The sequence below is a fragment of the Syzygium oleosum genome, unplaced genomic scaffold (genome assembly GCF_021117445.2).
Source record: "Syzygium oleosum isolate NSW1041296 unplaced genomic scaffold, Sole_v2.1 Sole_v2.09, whole genome shotgun sequence".
NCBI lineage: Eukaryota > Viridiplantae > Streptophyta > Magnoliopsida > Myrtales > Myrtaceae > Syzygium > Syzygium oleosum.
The window spans coordinates 5,855,266-5,874,390 of NW_026607493.1; the positions used below are offsets into that span (position 1 = coordinate 5,855,266).

A 19,125-nucleotide genomic window follows, 5' to 3' on the forward strand; every position below is an offset into this window, starting at 1 on the left:
ATTTAAAACCCATTTAAGGTTGACTCTTTAAAATTAAGCGACCCATATATGACCCATTTATTTTTAAATGGGTCATATATTGGTTTAAGACCCATTTTGACACCTCTAGGGACAACTAGAGAAGCTATGTCGTCGCGGGATACACGAGTATGAAGGAAGATTGCTTCGTTCAAGTTTTTTTTAGCACCTTATTGAATTAGATTAGATTCCGACCAAAAAAACAAAGAATTAGAATAGAAAGGAATTAAAACAAACAAAGAGAAGAGCACGAAAAGCTATTTATGTGGGAAATTGAGGGAGCATTAAAGGAGGAGTCGTACTAATGTCCACATTGAAAATGCCAATATTTCTTTATTTAAATTTTTAACGAGCGCTCTGAGACTCACGGTAAGAAGGTGTCCCGAGACATTTGTCAAGCAATCAAATAAGGAAATATCGCAATTCTCAATGTATTAATTGCTCTCGTGATTGAGTGATCTCATGACACTTGTTAAACATGCTTAATTAAGAATATTTTAATTTTCAAGACAGGAATTAAACATAACATGAGAAAAAAATAGCACTTCGAAAATCATAAACTTTCTGTAAATGTTCGCTTAAAATATGTTTAATAAGTGCCTCTAGATATCGGTTTTTGTTTGTTCCATCTTTAACTCATTTTACTTTCTGATTTTTGCTCTGTTTCTTGCAGAGTGCGAGAGACGAACTCGCACCTGTCATACTAGTATTCTCACCCCCCAATTATTTTACCAGCATCATCGCATGCCTATGGACCTCTAGATACGGATTGCCTCTCTCTAGATATAGACAAACACACACAAAAGTCAAACTTGGGGCATTGGTACTCTGCAAAACCCTAACTTGTATGCCACTTATTAATGAACTACTTACTACTGGTGGCCATTGAATTGACCAGGAAGTGAAAAGCGTTGTGGATGGTGAATTGGGTCGATGCGCATGAACGCGTGTAGCTATCCAGCTGGTTCAATTGACCTACACTACTTGCCCCCAGTTGCGTTTTGCTTCTTCTGGTCAACAACTCCCACCAATACGTAACCTGACATTGCTGTTGACAGTCTAATATAGAATGTCAAACGCATCATAGATAAGAGGGTCGTCTCTGGAATTTAATAAAAACTGTACTTCGATTTGCGAAGCATCGATTATTAACAATGCAAATTTTTTTTTTTTAAAAATCTAAAGAATTTCCAAATCTTCTCAATCTATTTGTTGAAAATTGACCGGATACTCGTTAACAAAATCTGTGCGCTGATACTACCAAACATCGTGTTCACTGATTTTTGCCTCGAAATATTCTCCGCTAGTCTGAAAAACCAATTTATTTGTCTAAGGTAAATATATGAGTTTATGTTTATATGTACAAACATATTAAAAATCGGTTTTCAATGTATTCTCCAGGATTTATCGATTTAGCACAACGGTTTCGTTTGTTCGTATATAGGACAACGGTTCTTAAATATTATTATTTTTCTTTGGCCATTTTTTGTTGGTTAAAAATGATATTTTAGAATCGACCAGGAGGGCCGTCCACGATCTAATGGTCAGTTAACTTTAGCCTAGAATGGGGTACCTTTATCTTAGGTTTTGAAGATTATTGTTATCAAAGCTAAAGCACAAGAAAATCACAGTCAAAACGTATAGGTGTCATTGAAAAATCAACCCATTTAAAACACAAATCTGACCTTTCGGTTCAAAATATCTTCGAATAAAACTAACAAAATATGTAGAGGAAAATCAGCTCAATAACCATTTATTGCACCCACAATTTTTTTCAAAAAAAAATTAATTTTATTATTTCGCACAGATTATTTCGTGGGTTGACAATGACAGATGTAATGGACAATAATTTTGCAGGGGGCAAATTGTTTTACCATGTTGACATTACAAAGTAATGAATTAAAAGGGGAAGAACTCTTGGTCCTGTCGAAGTGTCGCACATTTATGGATTGCCCCAAATTAGACTGAGGACACCCTCGACTCGACAAGAACAGGAGGGAATTCACGTACTACTGTCTTTAAATCGATTGCATGAAATATTTTGGTCACTGGGCTAAAACTCAGGGTGACAAATTTTTCACATGAGGTGAAAAGTATTGACTAAGTTTCAGACAAGGACGCCCGCGTGCACGAAAACGGGAAACGGCTTTTTGTCCATCATATGTTCTTCTTTTTTTGGGTCAAAATCCCTCGTACATTCGAATGGAGTTTCCAAAAGAAAAAAAACACCCAATTTTAGATTTAATTTTAATTCTGGCTCGAACTTGTTTTTTGTCTAAAAACAATTCACGGCTTTCGTTCTAGTCCCAAATTTGCCAACGCGCCCAAAAGTCGCCGCCGATTTTTCCAAAATTATTAATATCAGGACCGGTCGGAGGTTCGTTTTCTGAATCCTAGTCTTCGTCGACATTCTTACCTTCGTATGGAACAACAACAACCTCATGATGTTAATAATCTTAAAGAAACTGGTGGCGAATTTTTCGAGACGTGGACAGATTTGGGATTAGAGCGATAGTTATGGATCTTTTTAAGATAAAAAAACAGTTTCGCGCGGAATCGAGATTTGACCTAAAGCCGGGGGTCTTTGAATGCATTCCAATTCGTTCGTATACGATTTTACGTGCCATGTATATACAAACTAAATTAGATCCGGTCTTACTTTGCATTAAATACTTCTCCATTATTTACTAGTCTCTATGCACTTTTACCTAACTAGCTTATTTTTATCAGCTCTTCCCTACCATCCAATTCTTTTTTCAAAAATTAATGACTGAATAATACTCATCAATAACCCTAAGTTTCCTCAACATGAGCCAACAATTGGTGACCCACTTGGCCAAACTGGTATTATTCTTTCATCTTTTTCGGCAGCCGACCTCACATGTCTTTGCTAGAGACAAGCTGCCTGAGAAGGAGACAGCATTGATCAAAGGTTGGTGGAGACAGGGCAAATCCTTGAGCAATTATTTAATTAATTTAGTAACTCATTTAATATGGTAGAGAGCTGGAATTTGAGACCCCCCCACCATGAATCTTGGTACGATTTGATTCCTTTCTCTATATCTATATTTTGGTCTCACCATGTATTAATATAAAAATAACATCTCTCATGGTAAGAGTTGACAACTTTTGTGTGGTACACCTGTGCCAAGAGATTGGTGGCTCCATCGTCCCACGGATTAGGGACTCGCTCTCTCTCTCTCTCTCTCTCTCTGGTCCCTCACTCAGATCCCCCCAATGGGAGAAACCGACAGGGGAGACAAGACGAGAGCTTGAGACACACGCGCACACTCTCCCGCACGCACACGTTCGCGTTCTCTGCAGCAAGAAGACAATCGCGGAACATGGGAATGGCTCGTTCTCTAGTTGGCACCCTCGCGGCGGCGCTCGCTCTCCTCTTCCTTCTCTCCCTCGCCGCCTCATCTTCGGCCGCACCACCGCCCTCCCGCGAACGAAAGCTGGGGTTTTTCTACACCCGCACCAGAGGACGATGCACTCCTCAGTAACCCCATCTCTCTCTCTCTCTCTCTGGGTGACTGAGTCGGGCCGAGTCGACCCGCTGCCTCCGGTGGCTGACTCGGGTTTGCTGTTTCATTCTTCTTCTTCTTTTTTGTTTCTGTCCTTGCGCAGGTACTGGAGCAGCGGGCGAGAGAAGTGGCCGAGGATGGTGCCGAGGAAATCCACGGTGTCGAGGGCGTTCGGGTCGAGGGCGATCGCCGAGCTCTACGGCGGCGATCTGACGGTGTGGGAATCGACGGCCGGGGTCGTCGGCGTGGGGGGCGCGTACGGCAGGCTGGTGAAGCAGGCGAGCGCGGCCCTTCTCAACTCGTACGCCCGGAAAGGGTTCGCCTACTCGGCCTGGGAGGTCAAGACCCTGCTCATCCAGGCCTTGGCCTCGCCGCGAGCCGCCACCGATCAGGTCGACCAGTTCGCCGTCGCCAACGAAGCCTGTAATTAGCAGCAAATCCTTTTGTTTCTTCTTTCTTGTTCTTTCTATTGTTTCTCCTACTGAGACTCGAGTAGCAGCCGTAGTCACAGAAATGATTTGCCAGATCAGCATGTGAAAGTTCTAACCTAACTGGTCGGTTGTTTTATCGGTTTTTACTCTAACCAAAGTGGTTCTGTAATTGAATCGTGCGTTCGAATTTACGGTTTAACCAGGAGAGCGGTCACGCGACATCGCGTGATGTTCGCCTGACACGACAGTCACGTGACTTGTCCCGCTCTTTTGGATTACTTTTTTCTGACACTGGTTGACTGCACGATCAGCCAGTGGAGGCCCGATCAGATGGAGCTGGCTGCAGGCTGAGCTCGTCTTCGACAAGAATCTTAGACCCTTTGCGATTGGGCGCGCGCGCTCTGATACGTCAAGCGGTGAGGTGGCGAACGCTAGCAACGTGTCTCTAGTACCCGCCGGAGCCGGCGCCGGAACCCCCCCTTGTTCATGACCGCCTCTAGAGAGGCACGTGATGTTGAGCTCTGCCGCGCAACGTGTCGTGGTGGTGGTCTTTGGGGGGCGTTGGACCAAAGATTTGTGGCTGAGGCGGCGGTTGGTCTTTGGTGGTGGTGGCAGGTCGCAGGCGCCGGAGGCGGCGGCTGTCGTGAAGGAGAGAGAATGACACGGGAGAGTGAATAACATCAAGGTTTGCTAATTAGGGTTGTGTATGGTTCGCATTTACCAATTTAGACTATCTTGATACATAATTGACCGATCAAAACATCGTACGATAATTGATGGTTACCTGCCGGATGACGACCGATTTTGACTCATAAGAATGTGGTAATAGAACATCTTTGGTTTTATGTTATTTCTAATAATTTGTTTGTTTGAAGATAAATTGCTTTCGGAGAAATTGTTTTCCAACTTTTCAGCATTGACTGACGGAAAACTAAACCATGTACGGAAAACATTTTTCATAGATTGAGAATAACAAATGTAGATTGAGGAAAAACAATTTTCCTTCTGATAATAAATAAATCACTCACTCTTGAAAGTGATTTTTATGGAAAATATTTTCATTTATTATAAAGTTTTCAGTTAAACAAACGCACTAAGAAAATAGTGGAGATATCATCACATTGATTCTAGTTTGGGTGAACCCATTTCGAGCTCAAATCACATATTGTTTTCTAGTACATTTTATTTTTATAAAAAAAAAGTAATAAGTTGGGCAACAAAGATTAGGCCTAATTTGGTAGGAGTGATCGATTCCAGGGTGAGTGTCAATTCTAGAAATGATTGGTTCCTGGTCCGATCCGGTCAAATCCAATGGAATCGGTTGATTAACAAGGAAAGCACGCGAAATGTTAATTTCTAGAATCATACCATCATCACAATCAAAAGCATCGTCACAATCGTTTGCTCTAAAATCATCGTAATAGAAGCAGTGGAGGAGATTAATTAGGAAAGCACACAAAATATCAACAATCCAAAGACGAAAAAAACTTACTCAAGAGTGAAGACTGAGAGTTGATACGAGAGCCGCGCAAGAAGGAAGGGAGCTGCAACCATATTAGGGTTTTCTAAAAAACTATACATATATCAGTCAGTTCGATTTCTACCCTGGAACCGAAAACCAAACCGATCAGACATCGATTAAAAAAATAGGAATTGGGAACCGGACTGACATCCTTGGAACTGCCTAAAATCGGTCAATTCAGTCTAATTCGATCGGTTCCTTTTGCACATCTCTAGTCAATTCTCACCTTGGAATCTGAAACCGAACTAGGTAGGGTTAATTCCCCGTTTGTCAAATCGAGAACCGACCCGCCCGATCCTAGGACTAGACCAACCAATCCAAGCCCATTCCAGAGTTGGTCTCAGAAATGGTGATTCCTTTTTTTTTGGTTTCTTCTATTCCCTAGTCGCTTCTATATATAAAAAAGTCATTTCTATATTCTAGAAAATGTGAAACATAATTTACTAATTTAGGGTTTCCTTCAGAATATTTAAAAAAAGAATAGTAATATGGAACGGACTGTCGGTCCGAGATCACTCTCCGTAAGTATGAAAAGAATAAGATTCGAACTCGCTTAGTGATCATTCTCCGTTTGTTTCGCAAAAAAAAAAGATTTGGAAAAGATTTTTCTAGGGTTAATTCCAAAAAAAAGCACCAACTTTAGGTCGAGGGACAATTCTGGCTCGAACTTTTTTTTGTCTCGTAAAAAAGCACAAACTTTCATTTAAATCCCAAATTTGGCCCCCCATTGATTTTCTGTCTGAAGTTACCATTGTTTGAGAAAAAAAGTTATGGTGGTGAGCCTGGCGAATCTCTTCTATGGCGTCTGTCGACAGGCGGTAGTCTACAGCTTCAGATTATGACAAAACGACGAAGTTTGGCCAGAAAGATTCAATTTGAAGATATTTTTGACTTGCCGGTGAAATGAAGGAGACGAACAGTTTCACCGTTATTCTTCAAGCTGTGGTTTAGAGAATAAGACAATGAATAATGCTTTAAATCCAGTCAGCAAGTCACGTGAATTTATTGCTAAGGTGGAATAGTCAAGTTGGAAAATCAATGGTTTTAAGTCAATAAGGGTCAGATTTGAGATTTAAGTGAAAGTTGGTGTTTTTTTACGAGACAAAAAAAAGTTCGGGCCAGAATTGTCCCTCGACCTAAAGTTGGTGCTTTTTTACAGGATAAAAAAAAGTTCAGGCCATAATTGTCCCTCGACCTAAAGTTGATGCTTTTTTATGGAACAAAAAAAAGTTCGGGCCAAAATTGTCCATCGACCTAAAATTGGTGTTTTTTTTTGGAATTAACCCGATTTTTCTATAAATAATCGTTTATATCATTTATAATAATGAATTAATAAAAAATATTTTTATTGTCCATGAATACACTTAATCATAAATTATCGTCAATAATGTAAAAATTTTCCATCGACTAATTATTTCAAGCACTTTTAGGAAAATATTTCCACAAAACAAACCGAACAAAGAGACATTTATGCCAACAGAAAAAGAAAAAAAGAAAGTTGGGGCGAATTTGAAATTATCTTGAAGGGCGAGAACTCACAACAATTATCCTAACGGGGGCTCGATTGAAAATTCATCAGGGGCAAAAATCCAATTATCCAACAAAGTTTTCGCGGAGTTGTCCCTAAAAAAGCAAAGCCAAAAATTTTCTCAAGACGGGCCTCTGCTCTTGGAAAATCACCGATTTTCCCACTCCTGCGATTTTTCCCGAGAAAAACAAGACCAGAAGGAGAGAGAGAGGGAGAAGAGAGGGAGAGAGGAGGAAGGTTTAAGGAATCGCCGGCGACTGGAGACGACGAGTTCATCGGAGAAGTGGCGGCGGAGGAGGAGGAGGAGGATCACACCACAGCTCGCCGGCGAAAATGGTGGCTATCTCGACGTGGGTCCGGTACCTCTACCACAAGCTCGAGTACTCCGCGTATCTCAGTTGGAAGGTCTCCCTCACATTCCCTTCCTTCCTTCTTCTTGTTGTTTGGATCACCGCCCGCATGATTCCGCCGCTTCTGGTTCGTGATTGGTTCGCTCCAATGTCGTTCGCGCTTTTCAATGGCGGGTTACGGGTGCTTTCAATCTCCTGTTCGTGCCTTTGGTTCCTCGGAATTGGTTTTGTTGTTAATACCGGGGCACCTAATTTTCGTTGAGATTGTTGTTTTCTGGAGTGATGGTTTGGGTTTTGTGGTCTGATTGGTTCATTTGTATAGGTTGGGACGATTGGTAGGTCGCCCAGAATGCGTTGTTCCAGATGAAAGTTTGTTTTTTTTAGGCTCTTTTTCTCATCTCGTGGGTCGATCTTCTAGCTGGTTCTGCTCTTGCATTATCTCTTTGTTGGACATTTACCTCTCTTTCTTGTTAATTGGAAATAGGGTTTGCTTTAGTGTTGGCTTGGGTGTATATGGTTGGCTTTGTTGTGATTTCTGGTGCTTAAGATATGGTTGGATTCTGTTTTCTGAGCTTTGGAAAATAATGAAAATCTTCAGAATAGTTGTGCGAGTTGAACGAACTTCGGCTTACTAGACAGAACAGGGTGTGAATATCAAGACTAGACCATATAATTCTAAGGGTTGATTGGTTGTTCCACTCTTCATCGTGTTTCAGTTAAATTCGTCAGTGATAAACACAGAAACCCTCTAAAAGTTGTTGAGAGGTTGCCAGTCCGTGTCTATATAGGAAACACAAACTGACAGGTGAGTCTAGCCTTTTCTGATATAAGGAGCTCCATGAAATGTTGAACGTAGTAGAAGCATCCCTGTTCACCTATTAACAAGTTCTTTTTTTTCCCGAGTCTGTCAACATTATTGAGGAATGGACCAATGCAGTTAGCCTTCTCTTTGGTTTGCATGTTCTTATCCACTCGACAGCTGAACCTCAGCAGTCGGCGGATCTCAAGGCCAGCCAAGACCTGCTAGTTACTTCATATTCAGCATTGGGCGACGTCCCCCTGAACGGCAATAAAACATAACATGTACTATGAACCGGTTTTATTGTGATCATGTGGATTCAACATGTTGTTATAGTACCATCCGGATTATGAACAGTGATTGTTTCTCTTATAATTGTATTTCATTGACCTAGTAGTCTCGTGTTGAGAATGGTCAGTCAGGTAATGACATATGTATCCTGATATTATAGTGAATGTAGTTTCTATTGAATTCCCCCATAAATTTGTCTGTGACTTTTTGTTCAATTCTAGAATTTTGACATCTAGATTGTGGAATCTAAAGATGATTGTGGGCTCAATCCCACCCCCTTCAATTTGCTACCAAGCTCCTGTTCCACCCTGTCATTTATGGAGATCTACTGAAATAATTTAGTCCATACACGGGACAATTAGTTTCATTGAATGTGCTTGTTTTCATCAACAATTTGCTTAGCGATTACATTTTGAAAGTTATGTGGCGTCACATTTCTTCCTACATGTGAAATATTCATATGATTTTTGTCTTTAAAAATAAATTCTTCCATGTGAAGTTCATGAGTGCCTGCCTTAAACTTTAAAGAAGCACCTAAAAAATCTTGATATCCTTTTGGCGATATATAAAAATCTGATGGATTATATACATGACTCATACCATGAGAGTAAATATCAGTGGTAGAAAGCATCCTAGACATATGATATGGAGACAAAGAAAACAGAGAAACTTGCAACTGATGCTTAGTTTTTTCTTTGATGCTTCATCTTATGTATAGGGAGTGCATGTTAGCTGAATCCACATTTTGAGTGTGTGCAGAGCTATAAAGGTGGCCTAATTACCGATGGACAAGTAGGAGATGCTATGTGGAGACATCTATTTCAAGGAAGATTGACATACTTGCACTGGCTTAAAGGAGAGGAAATAGCTTCTGCTGCAGGAGGGCTTACAGGAACTCTTCTCGTTCGGAAAATTCCACATGCAGATCCAACGTGAGTACACTTTACTGTTTTGATTAAAAAAAAATCCTATCTGCCCCCCTTCTTCAAATTGCCAAGTTGCTGATTGAGGCTAGTTCAGTTACACCAGAGTTGTCATAACTCTCTTTACTCCAATTTACACGTTAGCAGGAAATTTCTGCAAAGGGGAACATACAAGGAGGAAACAGATTACTTAGTATTCTGATGTTTGTGGAACTGAGTGGCCATTGTTTATTGACCTGATGGGCTTGTTTTTTTTTTTTCCCCCCGCAGGGATAGGCTTTCCCTATCTGTAACTTTTTCCTGGTCATTACTTCCCAACTTGTGGAATGTGAAACTTACCGGACCTCCTTGAACTTATGAACCTCAGTTCCAGTGTGCATGGTTTATTTTCTTTGAATATCTTTTGTCAGCCAAACCATCACTAGCGATATATTCATTTTGTGAAACCAAATGTAAATAACTACAACTTATTGGATGGATAGGATTTAAGGTAACAAACAAGACTAGATAACAGAGCAGACAACAATGAGAGAGAATGTGTGTTTAAGTCTGTTTAGGTGTCACACTTGAAATTAAATGCCATTATGTTGGGGCGAGTTAATGGAAGTTCTCAAAACAATGTAACAAATCATAACTTTATGGGTACAGCCAAGATAATCCGTAGTTTATAGCTTTAGAACCTACTTTATCCATTCTCTACTACATGGTTATGCTACCATAAGCGAATATATGTTGACCAGTCGTATATGCCTGACAGGCACTTGTCTCCAAGAAAAGGTTCATGCTTGAGCTTGTTAACTACCACGATGGCTGGTGCTCTTTTAATCAATAATTGGTGCCAAAGCAATTTATGTGATTAGCAATAATAGGAGTTCCTTACCAAAAAAAATAATAATAGTAGGAGTTGTTTGCTTGAGCCGATGGTGTAGCATACATGTTGGCACACATTGTTCCCAAATTTGTATGCTTGTTTGAGGCCCAGAGCTATAATTGTTGGAGTTGTATAATAGATAGTTCATGGCTTCACTCGACGAGTAAGGATTGAATGCATATCCATTTACAGCCTACTCAGCAATTCCACGTTGTTGAAAATTGTCATTTTTCTTTAGCAGAAGTATATTTCTTGACGTTCTTCTTTTAACTTCCAAAAGACATAATCATCCTGAGGATCTGATTGTTTGTCTTTCACGCTAAATGCTTGGGTACTCATTAGGATTGCTTATGTTCTCAGTTTCAGTTTCTTGGGTTTGATATCGTTATCCCTCAGTTTAGGTTCTGTGAGTTCAACTAAATCTAAAAAAGTATCATTTTGAATAGTTTTGGCTGTCATGCTTTTGGGTCGCCTTCACTGTGTGCATATAACTATATTCTATAGTGCCACTTGAACCTTTTTCTAACGTTTACATACTTTCCCTTTCACAATCCGTCTCTGTGTCCTCCTCTCACATGCATGCACACGTGTACTGTGGAAAGCTATACTTAAACCTATTGAAAAAGCAATTTCCCAGAGTTCACTACTTTTCAAGTGGAGATCTATGATTTGGTGTGTGTACTTTTGCATAAAGAGGTAAAAAGATTTATGAAGCACATGTTTGCCAATCATCTCTCCTCTCAGCACTGCATTTTTATTTCTTTTGGGGAAGGGGGGGGGGGGGGGGTGGGGTTGCATTGAATGCTAAGATAATTAGCGAGCAGCTTTTATTTAATCATTTATTGAGAAGTACTGACCAACAGATAAACACATGCAATTGGGTCCACGTTTTGAGATCACCTGCAGTGGCTGAATAGGTTGAATAATCTTGGAAAATTCAAATCATGGTGTCATAAACTGAATTTCAGAGCTCGCATTATAACGATTTTCACTTTTTGTAAACCATCCTTGACTGGATCTCATGATTTGTTATCCGGGTGTCTTAGGTTGTGGTGAACTGTTCATTCATGTGTTTGGTAAATTTGGGGAATAGGGCCCAATCATTTGTCTTAGGTGCATATGCTCACTGTATTATTCTTACTACACCTTCTGCAGCCATGTTTTTGTAGGAGATGTTCTACTTTTGAAGGATCCTGAAAAATCAAATAACTACTTAGTCAGAAGATTGGCTGCCATCGAGGGGTATGAAATGGTGTCTACTGATCCAACAGATGAACCTTTTGTCCTTGAAAATGGTAAATGCTGGGTACTGGCCGATAACAAAGATCTGAAGCCCAAGGTACATGTGCTGCTAAATTATATTCTACCTTCATTTCCTGAGTTGATCGATGAGTAGTAATGTTACGTGACTTTACTTGTTAGTGGTTATGCAATGGGTTTTATTTATTTTCTTCATTTAAGAAGCCAATGAACTGTATGAAATCATTTTCCTTATCATGTTCTGTCGATTTGCCCCTCCAATGAAGAGTTTGGGCATTCCGTCTGACTATAGTGAGAAACAAGTATAATATATTAATAGCATGAATGCAACCATGAAAGTTTTTCCCTAGATACTTAACGAAGAAAAATTCAGATGAGAAGCTATACTTAACCAGCATTATTGATCCTTACCTTATAAATTGATATCTTTTAGGGACAGGTTGTGGGATTAAAGGTGAAAGCATCTTGTCAGAGATGAATAGTGATATAAAATTAAGATTTTGCTTCTGATAATATGTGATAAAGTGCATATTTCTTGTCTGATTGCTGACTTTTGCCCACGAATTTAACTTCCAAAATGCAAGTGCTATGGACAGGTTGCATAAAAGTTTTAGATGTAAAGATAAGTCAGATGTGGGCACCTGTTGACTAATTCATTGGACCTCTGGGCTTAAAGCACGTAGTGTTTCATTATGCAACAGCCTACGTTAGAGAGCATTCACAACTGTGGGACAAATAGCTGCAGAGGTTTTAATATTGTGAACAGAGGTTCTCTTATTGTTGATGGGCAAGAACAAGTCTAATATTAACTATATGTGGGTCATAGTTTTCTATCATCCACAAGCGCTGTGGTAAATAGCTTGCGTAGTGGGGTTAATATTCTTTTCAACTCCTATAGAAGGTGTAACACCCCGGGTCTACACTGTGTAATATTGTCCACTTTGGGCCCACTAACCCTCACAGCTTTTAAACGCGTTACATAGATATAGAACCCCAAGCCTTATAAGCCAGTCCAGGACTCCCCCCCTAGGCGATGTGGGACAAGAGAGGCTCCCCCTCCCTTCCCTGCGCACATTCGAGGACTGAGGCGCAGATGCACCGCCGTCCCTCCTCCCCACGCACCGCCGCCTGGGCTGTCATACTCTCCAACCCTTAGGGGCACAGCGTCCTTGCTATGGCTCCACACATGGTCGGGAGTCGGCTCTGATACCACCTGTAACACCTTGGGTCTACACTGTGTAATATTGTCCGCTTTGGGCCCACTAACCCTCACGGCTTTAAAACGCGTTACATAAATATAGAACCCCAAGCCTTATAAGCCAGTCCAAGATTCCCCCCCTAGGCGATGTGGGACAAGAGAGGCTCCCCCTCCCTTCCTTGCGCGCGTCCGAGGACCGAGGCGTTGACGCACCGCCATCCCTCCTCCCCACGCACCACCGCCTGGGCTGTCACAGAAGGGCTTGTGAACACTTTTGCGACTGATCGCTCTGATGTCTCTCTTCTTCTTTATACATGTATTTGCAACATTTTTCAGTTATAGCTTTGAGGCTCAAGGAGCCCATGAGACACTTAAATCCTAAAGTTAACTACAATTTGATATCTAGAATTCATCACCACAAGGTTATAAATTTCACTTGAGAATTGAACAAACTATAATGATCAGCATGGCCCTTCGTTCGTATGGCTTGTTTAACCATTCTATGATCATCAGATACTCCATTGACACTGCTCAAGTAGATATACTTTTTTGGTGTGTTTTATACTGGTCTTATGGCGGTATCCTACTGCTATAGTATGGTTTAGTTGCTGCTAATGTCTTTGTGGCTGTTCTAAATTGGTTAGACTAACATCAGAAGAAAACTTCAATTGTTGAAGTTTAAGAACATCACCTTCCTAAACAGCATACCTGACCTATTCAGAAACCTATTGCCTGCTTTAAATGATTGGTTCTTTTTCTCTCATCTTCATGGCAGGAAGCACATGACAGTCGAACATTTGGTCCTGTTTTCATGAATGATGTTGTTGGAAGGGCCATATATTGCCTAAGAACAGCTGTAGATCATGGCCCGGTGCAGAACAGGTGAGCTGCTCAAAACAGGATATTGAATGCAGGTCATGTGTCGAAATGAAACCAGACCGTGACCAATTATCTCTTTAAGCAGTAAGTATGGTTTTGGTGATTGATCTCTGTTTTATTCATGCGCAGTTACTACAGCATGCAGAAGGATTCGCCTGTCTTGGAAGTTGAATTGGATGTTGACGAGATGGCGAGGAATCACAAAGCGTGAAAATGTGGCTGACTAAGGTCACTCGCCGGGTTTTGTGTTCTCTCTTGAGAAGTTCTGGAAGAGGGAAATTCTTGTTATATCTTTTAGAACAAATGGGAACTCACATGCCGCACTGCATTCTTCATTTATCGGACGGCTTTGTCTTGTTGTCTTGAGTGGGATCACCATTTCATTTATTCGGTGGTTCTGACTTCCTCTTCGCAGAATATGTTAATGGCTGGTGCTCGCTGTTGGTTTACCTCGGTTTATAATGTTTGTCAACAGAGGTATGCTAGGTGAGAAAGAAAAAATAAGGGACGGTTATCGCATTTCTCACTCGTGCCTTTCTCTGCTGGCCCTTCAACTGAAAGTTCCTTTCGCGCAATGCGACCCTCGTTTGTTGCTTTAACATGTGATCTTAATTCGCTACCGACACATTGAAAGTTAGTTCAACGTGATGTTATCCCTTTTGATGGGTCTCCGAATGTGATGTTTTACTGTAAGAGCTCGAGAGCTGGTCGCATAAAGAACTGCATACAAGAGCACATCATCTATCTCTGTAGCAACCTAATCAGTGAGCCAGACAGCTGCTAGGACCCCATATTTTTCACTGGATATCATCTACCATGACTAAATACTAATAATAATTCCTGAAATATGTAATTACTTTCTTATTTGACTAGAAAATCTCACTCAATCTAAAAATGAATATTATACATTGTGGACGCCAAACTGTTGTTTTGAAATGAAGATGAGTTGATAGCGGGGTTAATTTTTGAAATTATAAACGATTTGTATGCTTTCACTTTGCTATTTGACGGTCATTTGCATGTAACGCAATTAATGCTTCAGCAATTACATTATTTGGTGAAAAGGAAAAAATTGGACATGCACAAGCACAAGCACAAGCGAAGTGTTCTAGGTATCTACTAGTGCATGAGATGTTCACCTTAGACAAGTAAGAAAATTGGATGGTCCAATTTCTTTTGTGGCAGTAAATTTATTTTAATTGAAATTAGTCAAAATCATTTATCTTAATTTTGGGAGGATTATTTTGGCCAAAAAAAGGATGCATTTTTTAGCTGTCTGCCATAAATCTCTCATCGATTTTTTTTTTTGGTTAGAAATCTCTTATTGATCAATTGCACTTGGAAAAGAGTACTCAATTTTTCCAATCCCGACATCAACATTATATACAACGTCTTGAATATACTCATCTGCCCGAAGATCATTATCTGTTATGGTAATTCGCTGAATTTCGCCAAATTCACCTTTTGTCTCACTTTTCCATTTCTTTGGATATTGTCTCCACTAAAGAAAGACATAAAAATCGGTCCAATTCTAAATTATCCTCGAAGACAAGAAAAGATATGGTCAGCACATTTTCTCTTGCATGGAACTAAATCCGTCAAACTAATGAGTCGCGTCGGATTTAAAATGGTCCGCCCCAAATAGACTAATTTACATTGCAATACAAATTTAATGATCTATACCCATCCGACCCGACCCGACCCATACGTGACATATACATGGCCCGATCCATGTTGTTAAAATATTTCTATTTTAATCAATCTAGGAAAACTCATATCCAAACTAAGGTGATAGCGCAAAGTGAGTGAGTGCGAGATCGAGTGAGTGCGAGAGAGAATGAAAAGAGAGCTATAAAGGTAGCTTAGATTTAAATATGTCGTAATCCATTTACGATCTATTTAATATTCATATTATGTTTAAACTCATTTATAATCAATTCAACTAATTCATATATTATGATAAAAAAAATTTATATAATAACTCAGTCTATTAAATATGGACTAAGAAGTAAAGAATATGAACCATTTTGATGAATCTTAGTGGAGCTATCCATTTTCTTTTCAAAGATGACAACCCAATCTCGCGGGACCCTAGTCCAATCAAAGCAAAGAGCGACTTACAGCTTCACGCTCCATTTCTTGAAGCGCGAGCAGAATCACACTCGAAAGGGACATGGATTGGACGCGTTCTTCCGCCGTCCGCACCGTCAGATGTCCCGTTTACGACGGTCCGACTACACGATACAAAAGCACGAAAAAACTGAGGAACACGCGAGGCTCGACACGGCAACCTCGAAAGATTACTCGGTTTTTGTTTTCGGAAGCGCGAACGCAAAGTCGATGTTCGAAAGGGGGAATGTTGGTCCTACACATTGACAGAGAAGTGTGACATCTTTTCGGGAGAGCGCACCGACACACACACACACACCACCACCACCAATCCCGCGAAATCAAACCCAATTAACAGCAATTCCCCATCATCATCATCGTCATCTTCTTCGCTCGAATCCAAACACAACCAAAATCTTTCAGATCTCTCTCTCTATCTCCAGCCCCCCCGAAGAAGAAGAAGAAGAAGAAGAAGAAGAAGAAGAAGAATGGGGTCTCTCCCTCCTCTCTCCTCCGTAGACCGCCCTCCTTCCACCACCCCAGATCAACCCAAGAACGCCAACGCCGCCATCGACGAGCCCACCCTCCTCCGCCTCTTCAAGTCCCAGCAGAGCCACCTCAACTTCTTCTTCCACAACCTCGACCTCCCCCAGACCCTCCGCTTCACCCAGGCCCTCCTCCTCAAATCCGGCGCCGGCGGCACCGTCTTCTTCACCGGCGTCGGCAAGTCCGGCTTCGTCGCCCACAAGATCTCCCAGACCCTCGTCTCCCTCGGCATCCGCTCCGGCTTCCTGCCCCCAGTCGACGCCCTCCACGGCGACATCGGCATCCTCGCCGACCGCGACGTCCTCGTCCTCTTCAGCAAATCGGGCAACACCGAGGAGCTCCTGCGGCTGGTGCCCTGCGCCCGCGCGAAAGGCGCGTTCTTGATCTCCGTCACGTCCACCGAGGAGAACCTGCTGAAGCGCTGTTGCGACATGGACGTGTATTTGCCTCTGGAGAGGGAGCTGTGCCCCTTCGACCTCGCCCCCGTCACCTCGACCGCGATCCAGATGGTTTTCGGGGATACCGTCGCCATCGCCTTGATGGGCGCCAGGAATTTGAGTAAGGAGGCTTACGCCGCCAATCACCCCGCCGGGAGGATCGGCAAGACTCTCATTTTCAAGGTCTGTGGCTTGTGTTCGATTTCGCAAGGGTTTTCGTCGCTTCTGTGAATTTGTGTGATTATGTGGCTTAGGATCTAGATGAAAGGGTGTGGCTTTTGCTTACTAGACGTGCTCGTGTTCGGAAACATATGCTATTGAGTGCTGTTGTTTGATTTGTTCATTCCCATTTTTGATGAGATTCACATTTGTAATGCTCTTGGATGTTGTCTTGGAAGCATTTGCCATGATTTAGTGTCTACTTATCCTTTTATGATGGGTGTGATGTGGCTTATGTGTTTGATCCAATGCTGCCTTTTTTTGGTCGAGGATGCAATGCTGCTTTAGCATATCAGAAAAGAACAAGATTTGATGGTGCCGATGAATCTTGTTTTCTTCGATATGAACTTATATAGTTCAGCTAATGCACGAGTCATATGAAATTGTCTCACATTAGCTTCTGGTATGTGAGCTGTTAAGGCTTTTTTTCATTGTTGGTGTGTGTTTCTTAGATTTTGGTCTTCTGTCCCACCATTTAATATCTACAAGTTCCCCGTCTACGGATCTATGGTTGGGAGATTGGTTGTAAAATCCTTGATGTTTGGTCTTATAGGATGGAAACTTTGGAAGAAAATGAGAATTCACAGTTTCTCTCCTTCGGCACCAGTCTATGATGGATACAGGGGGTGTTTTTAATGGGTCTAGATACCACTGTTAATGAGAAATATGGTGGTCTTGGTTATTAGTCGAATTATTGATCAAATTGCAACTAGATCGGGATGATTGGCATTGCACAAATTGTTGAGGTTATGTTTGAATGCTGTTGGGCAAAGAGTTAGATCTGGTTGATTTTGGTGTCCTAACATTTGCAATATAGTAGACTGGTTTTTGTCTTTCACATAAGGACATTAACTGGTAGTTTGATGGGTCGAAATACTCTTGCGGTGGTGAATTCCTTCTTCTATGTTAAGTTTCTGAATTTCAAATTATGCTTGATGATGATTGCAATGTCCATTGTTTTGCTAGAACCAGGGCAATCATAAATGCTGCATGAACATCTTTCCCTCTCCTCTAGCCATTCTCCAAATCCATTTCTTGCAAATTCAAACTGTCTGTTTTGATCACACCAAATTGTTTTCTGCAGTAAATTGCTAGCTGGATGACAACTCCAGCGAATACTTTACCTTTCTGCTTGCTAACTACGGCTGCGATAGCATATCTTCAGTTTGCAATACATGCCGTTTAAGTCCATTATTTTGAGGCTTGCCTGCGTGAGGTGCAGGTGAAAGATGTGATGAAGCAGCAAAATGAACTACCTGTCTGTAGGGAAGGAGAGCTGATAATGGATCAGCTTGTGGAGCTAACAAGTAAAGGATGTGGGTGCCTTCTTGTCATAGACGAAGGGTACCACCTGATCGGAACTTTTACTGATGGGGATCTCCGACGCACTCTGAAGTCTAGTGGAGAGGGTATCTTCAAGCTCACAGTGGGTGAAATGTGCAACAGGTATGTGAACAACAATCTAGATTACGATTGCTTTTACTGAAAGATGACTTAACTCTTTTTTTCGGATTTGGTAATTAGTACATTTGGGCTTACAAGTATCCATTGTAAGATATATGCTTTTTCTTCTTTTTAATCTTTTCCATTTTTCTATTCAAGACGCGGTGTCCACGAATTTGGAGGATTTGTAGTAGAGTGGGGTTCGTCCGATATAATCTTTATTTACCCTTAAAAGAACCTGATGAAAAAAAGTGTTTTCATCACATTTCTTGGGCCGCTCAAGCACAAACACAAGCACAAGCACATGGACTCGTGCATAGTTTCTCGACCGGATCCTGATGTTATTTTGGCTGAATCAGGAACCCGAGAATCATAGGCCCAGATGCAATGGCAGTGGAAGCTATGGAGAAGATGGAATCTCCACCATCACCAGTACAGTTTTTGCCCGTGATTGATCACCAAAATGTACTGATCGGCATTGTCACGTTGCACGGACTGGTCTCAGCAGGCCTCTGATTTTGCATTATTTGGTTAGATTCAATTCAATTCTATTATTTTAGCAGAAGAGAGGCTGCACTTCTTCTGTGGATCAGATTATTTGTATTTGTGAACAGCTGAGTTATTTGTTAGGTGTACTCTACTGTAAAATACTCGCACACCCCCGTAGCTAGAGCACGTGCCATTTTTGTAACAAAGATTCAGCGCAAAAAACAACACGATCTATGGTGGAAACGCGCTCAGATGTGGGTCTCTCTCTTTTTGTTCTTGCCATTG

The 19,125-nt window shown here is 41.3% G+C and overlaps 3 protein-coding genes across 3 annotated transcripts in view; all 3 read left to right on the plus strand.

Annotated features, from left to right (window-relative positions):
* The first annotated feature begins 3,242 nt into the window (after positions 1-3,242).
* The window catches only part of LOC130139003 (uncharacterized), a 42,352-nt gene continuing 26,469 nt past the window's right edge, over positions 3,243-19,125 (plus strand). Inside the window, exons 1-2 of the mRNA XM_056314894.1 lie at positions 3,243-3,520; positions 3,649-4,016. Of these exons, the coding sequence (XP_056170869.1) occupies positions 3,363-3,520; positions 3,649-3,976 (486 nt within the window). The 5' untranslated portion in view covers positions 3,243-3,362 and the 3' untranslated portion in view covers positions 3,977-4,016. The remainder of the gene's footprint in view (positions 3,521-3,648; positions 4,017-19,125) is intronic.
* On the plus strand, positions 7,147-14,046 carry LOC115673477 (uncharacterized). Its single transcript, XM_030595661.2, has 5 exons — positions 7,147-7,431; positions 9,226-9,398; positions 11,416-11,599; positions 13,494-13,600; positions 13,727-14,046. Exons 1-5 carry the CDS (start codon positions 7,360-7,362, stop codon positions 13,806-13,808), a joined length of 618 nt encoding a protein of 205 aa, XP_030451521.1. The 5' UTR covers positions 7,147-7,359; the 3' UTR covers positions 13,809-14,046.
* Positions 16,158-19,122, plus strand: LOC115673475 (probable arabinose 5-phosphate isomerase). The gene is made up of 3 exons (XM_030595659.2): positions 16,158-16,872; positions 18,131-18,354; positions 18,711-19,122. The coding sequence occupies exons 1-3, from the start codon at positions 16,195-16,197 to the stop codon at positions 18,865-18,867; spliced, it is 1,059 nt and encodes a 352-aa protein (XP_030451519.1). The 5' UTR covers positions 16,158-16,194; the 3' UTR covers positions 18,868-19,122.

Bases quoted from the DNA above. Each gene is read 5' to 3' on its own strand.
- LOC115673475 (XM_030595659.2), top strand. From the start codon at position 16,195: ATGGGGTCTCTCCCTCCTCTCTCCTCCGTAGACCGCCCTCCTTCCACC. The intron at 16,873-18,130 runs GTCTGTGGCTTG...CGTGAGGTGCAG, and splicing joins GCAAGACTCTCATTTTCAAG to GTGAAAGATGTGATGAAGCA. The intron at 18,355-18,710 runs GTATGTGAACAA...TGGCTGAATCAG, and splicing joins GTGGGTGAAATGTGCAACAG to GAACCCGAGAATCATAGGCC.
- LOC115673477 (XM_030595661.2), top strand. From the start codon at position 7,360: ATGGTGGCTATCTCGACGTGGGTCCGGTACCTCTACCACAAGCTCGAG. The intron at 9,399-11,415 runs GTGAGTACACTT...CACCTTCTGCAG, and splicing joins ATTCCACATGCAGATCCAAC to CCATGTTTTTGTAGGAGATG. The intron at 13,601-13,726 runs GTGAGCTGCTCA...ATTCATGCGCAG, and splicing joins CATGGCCCGGTGCAGAACAG to TTACTACAGCATGCAGAAGG.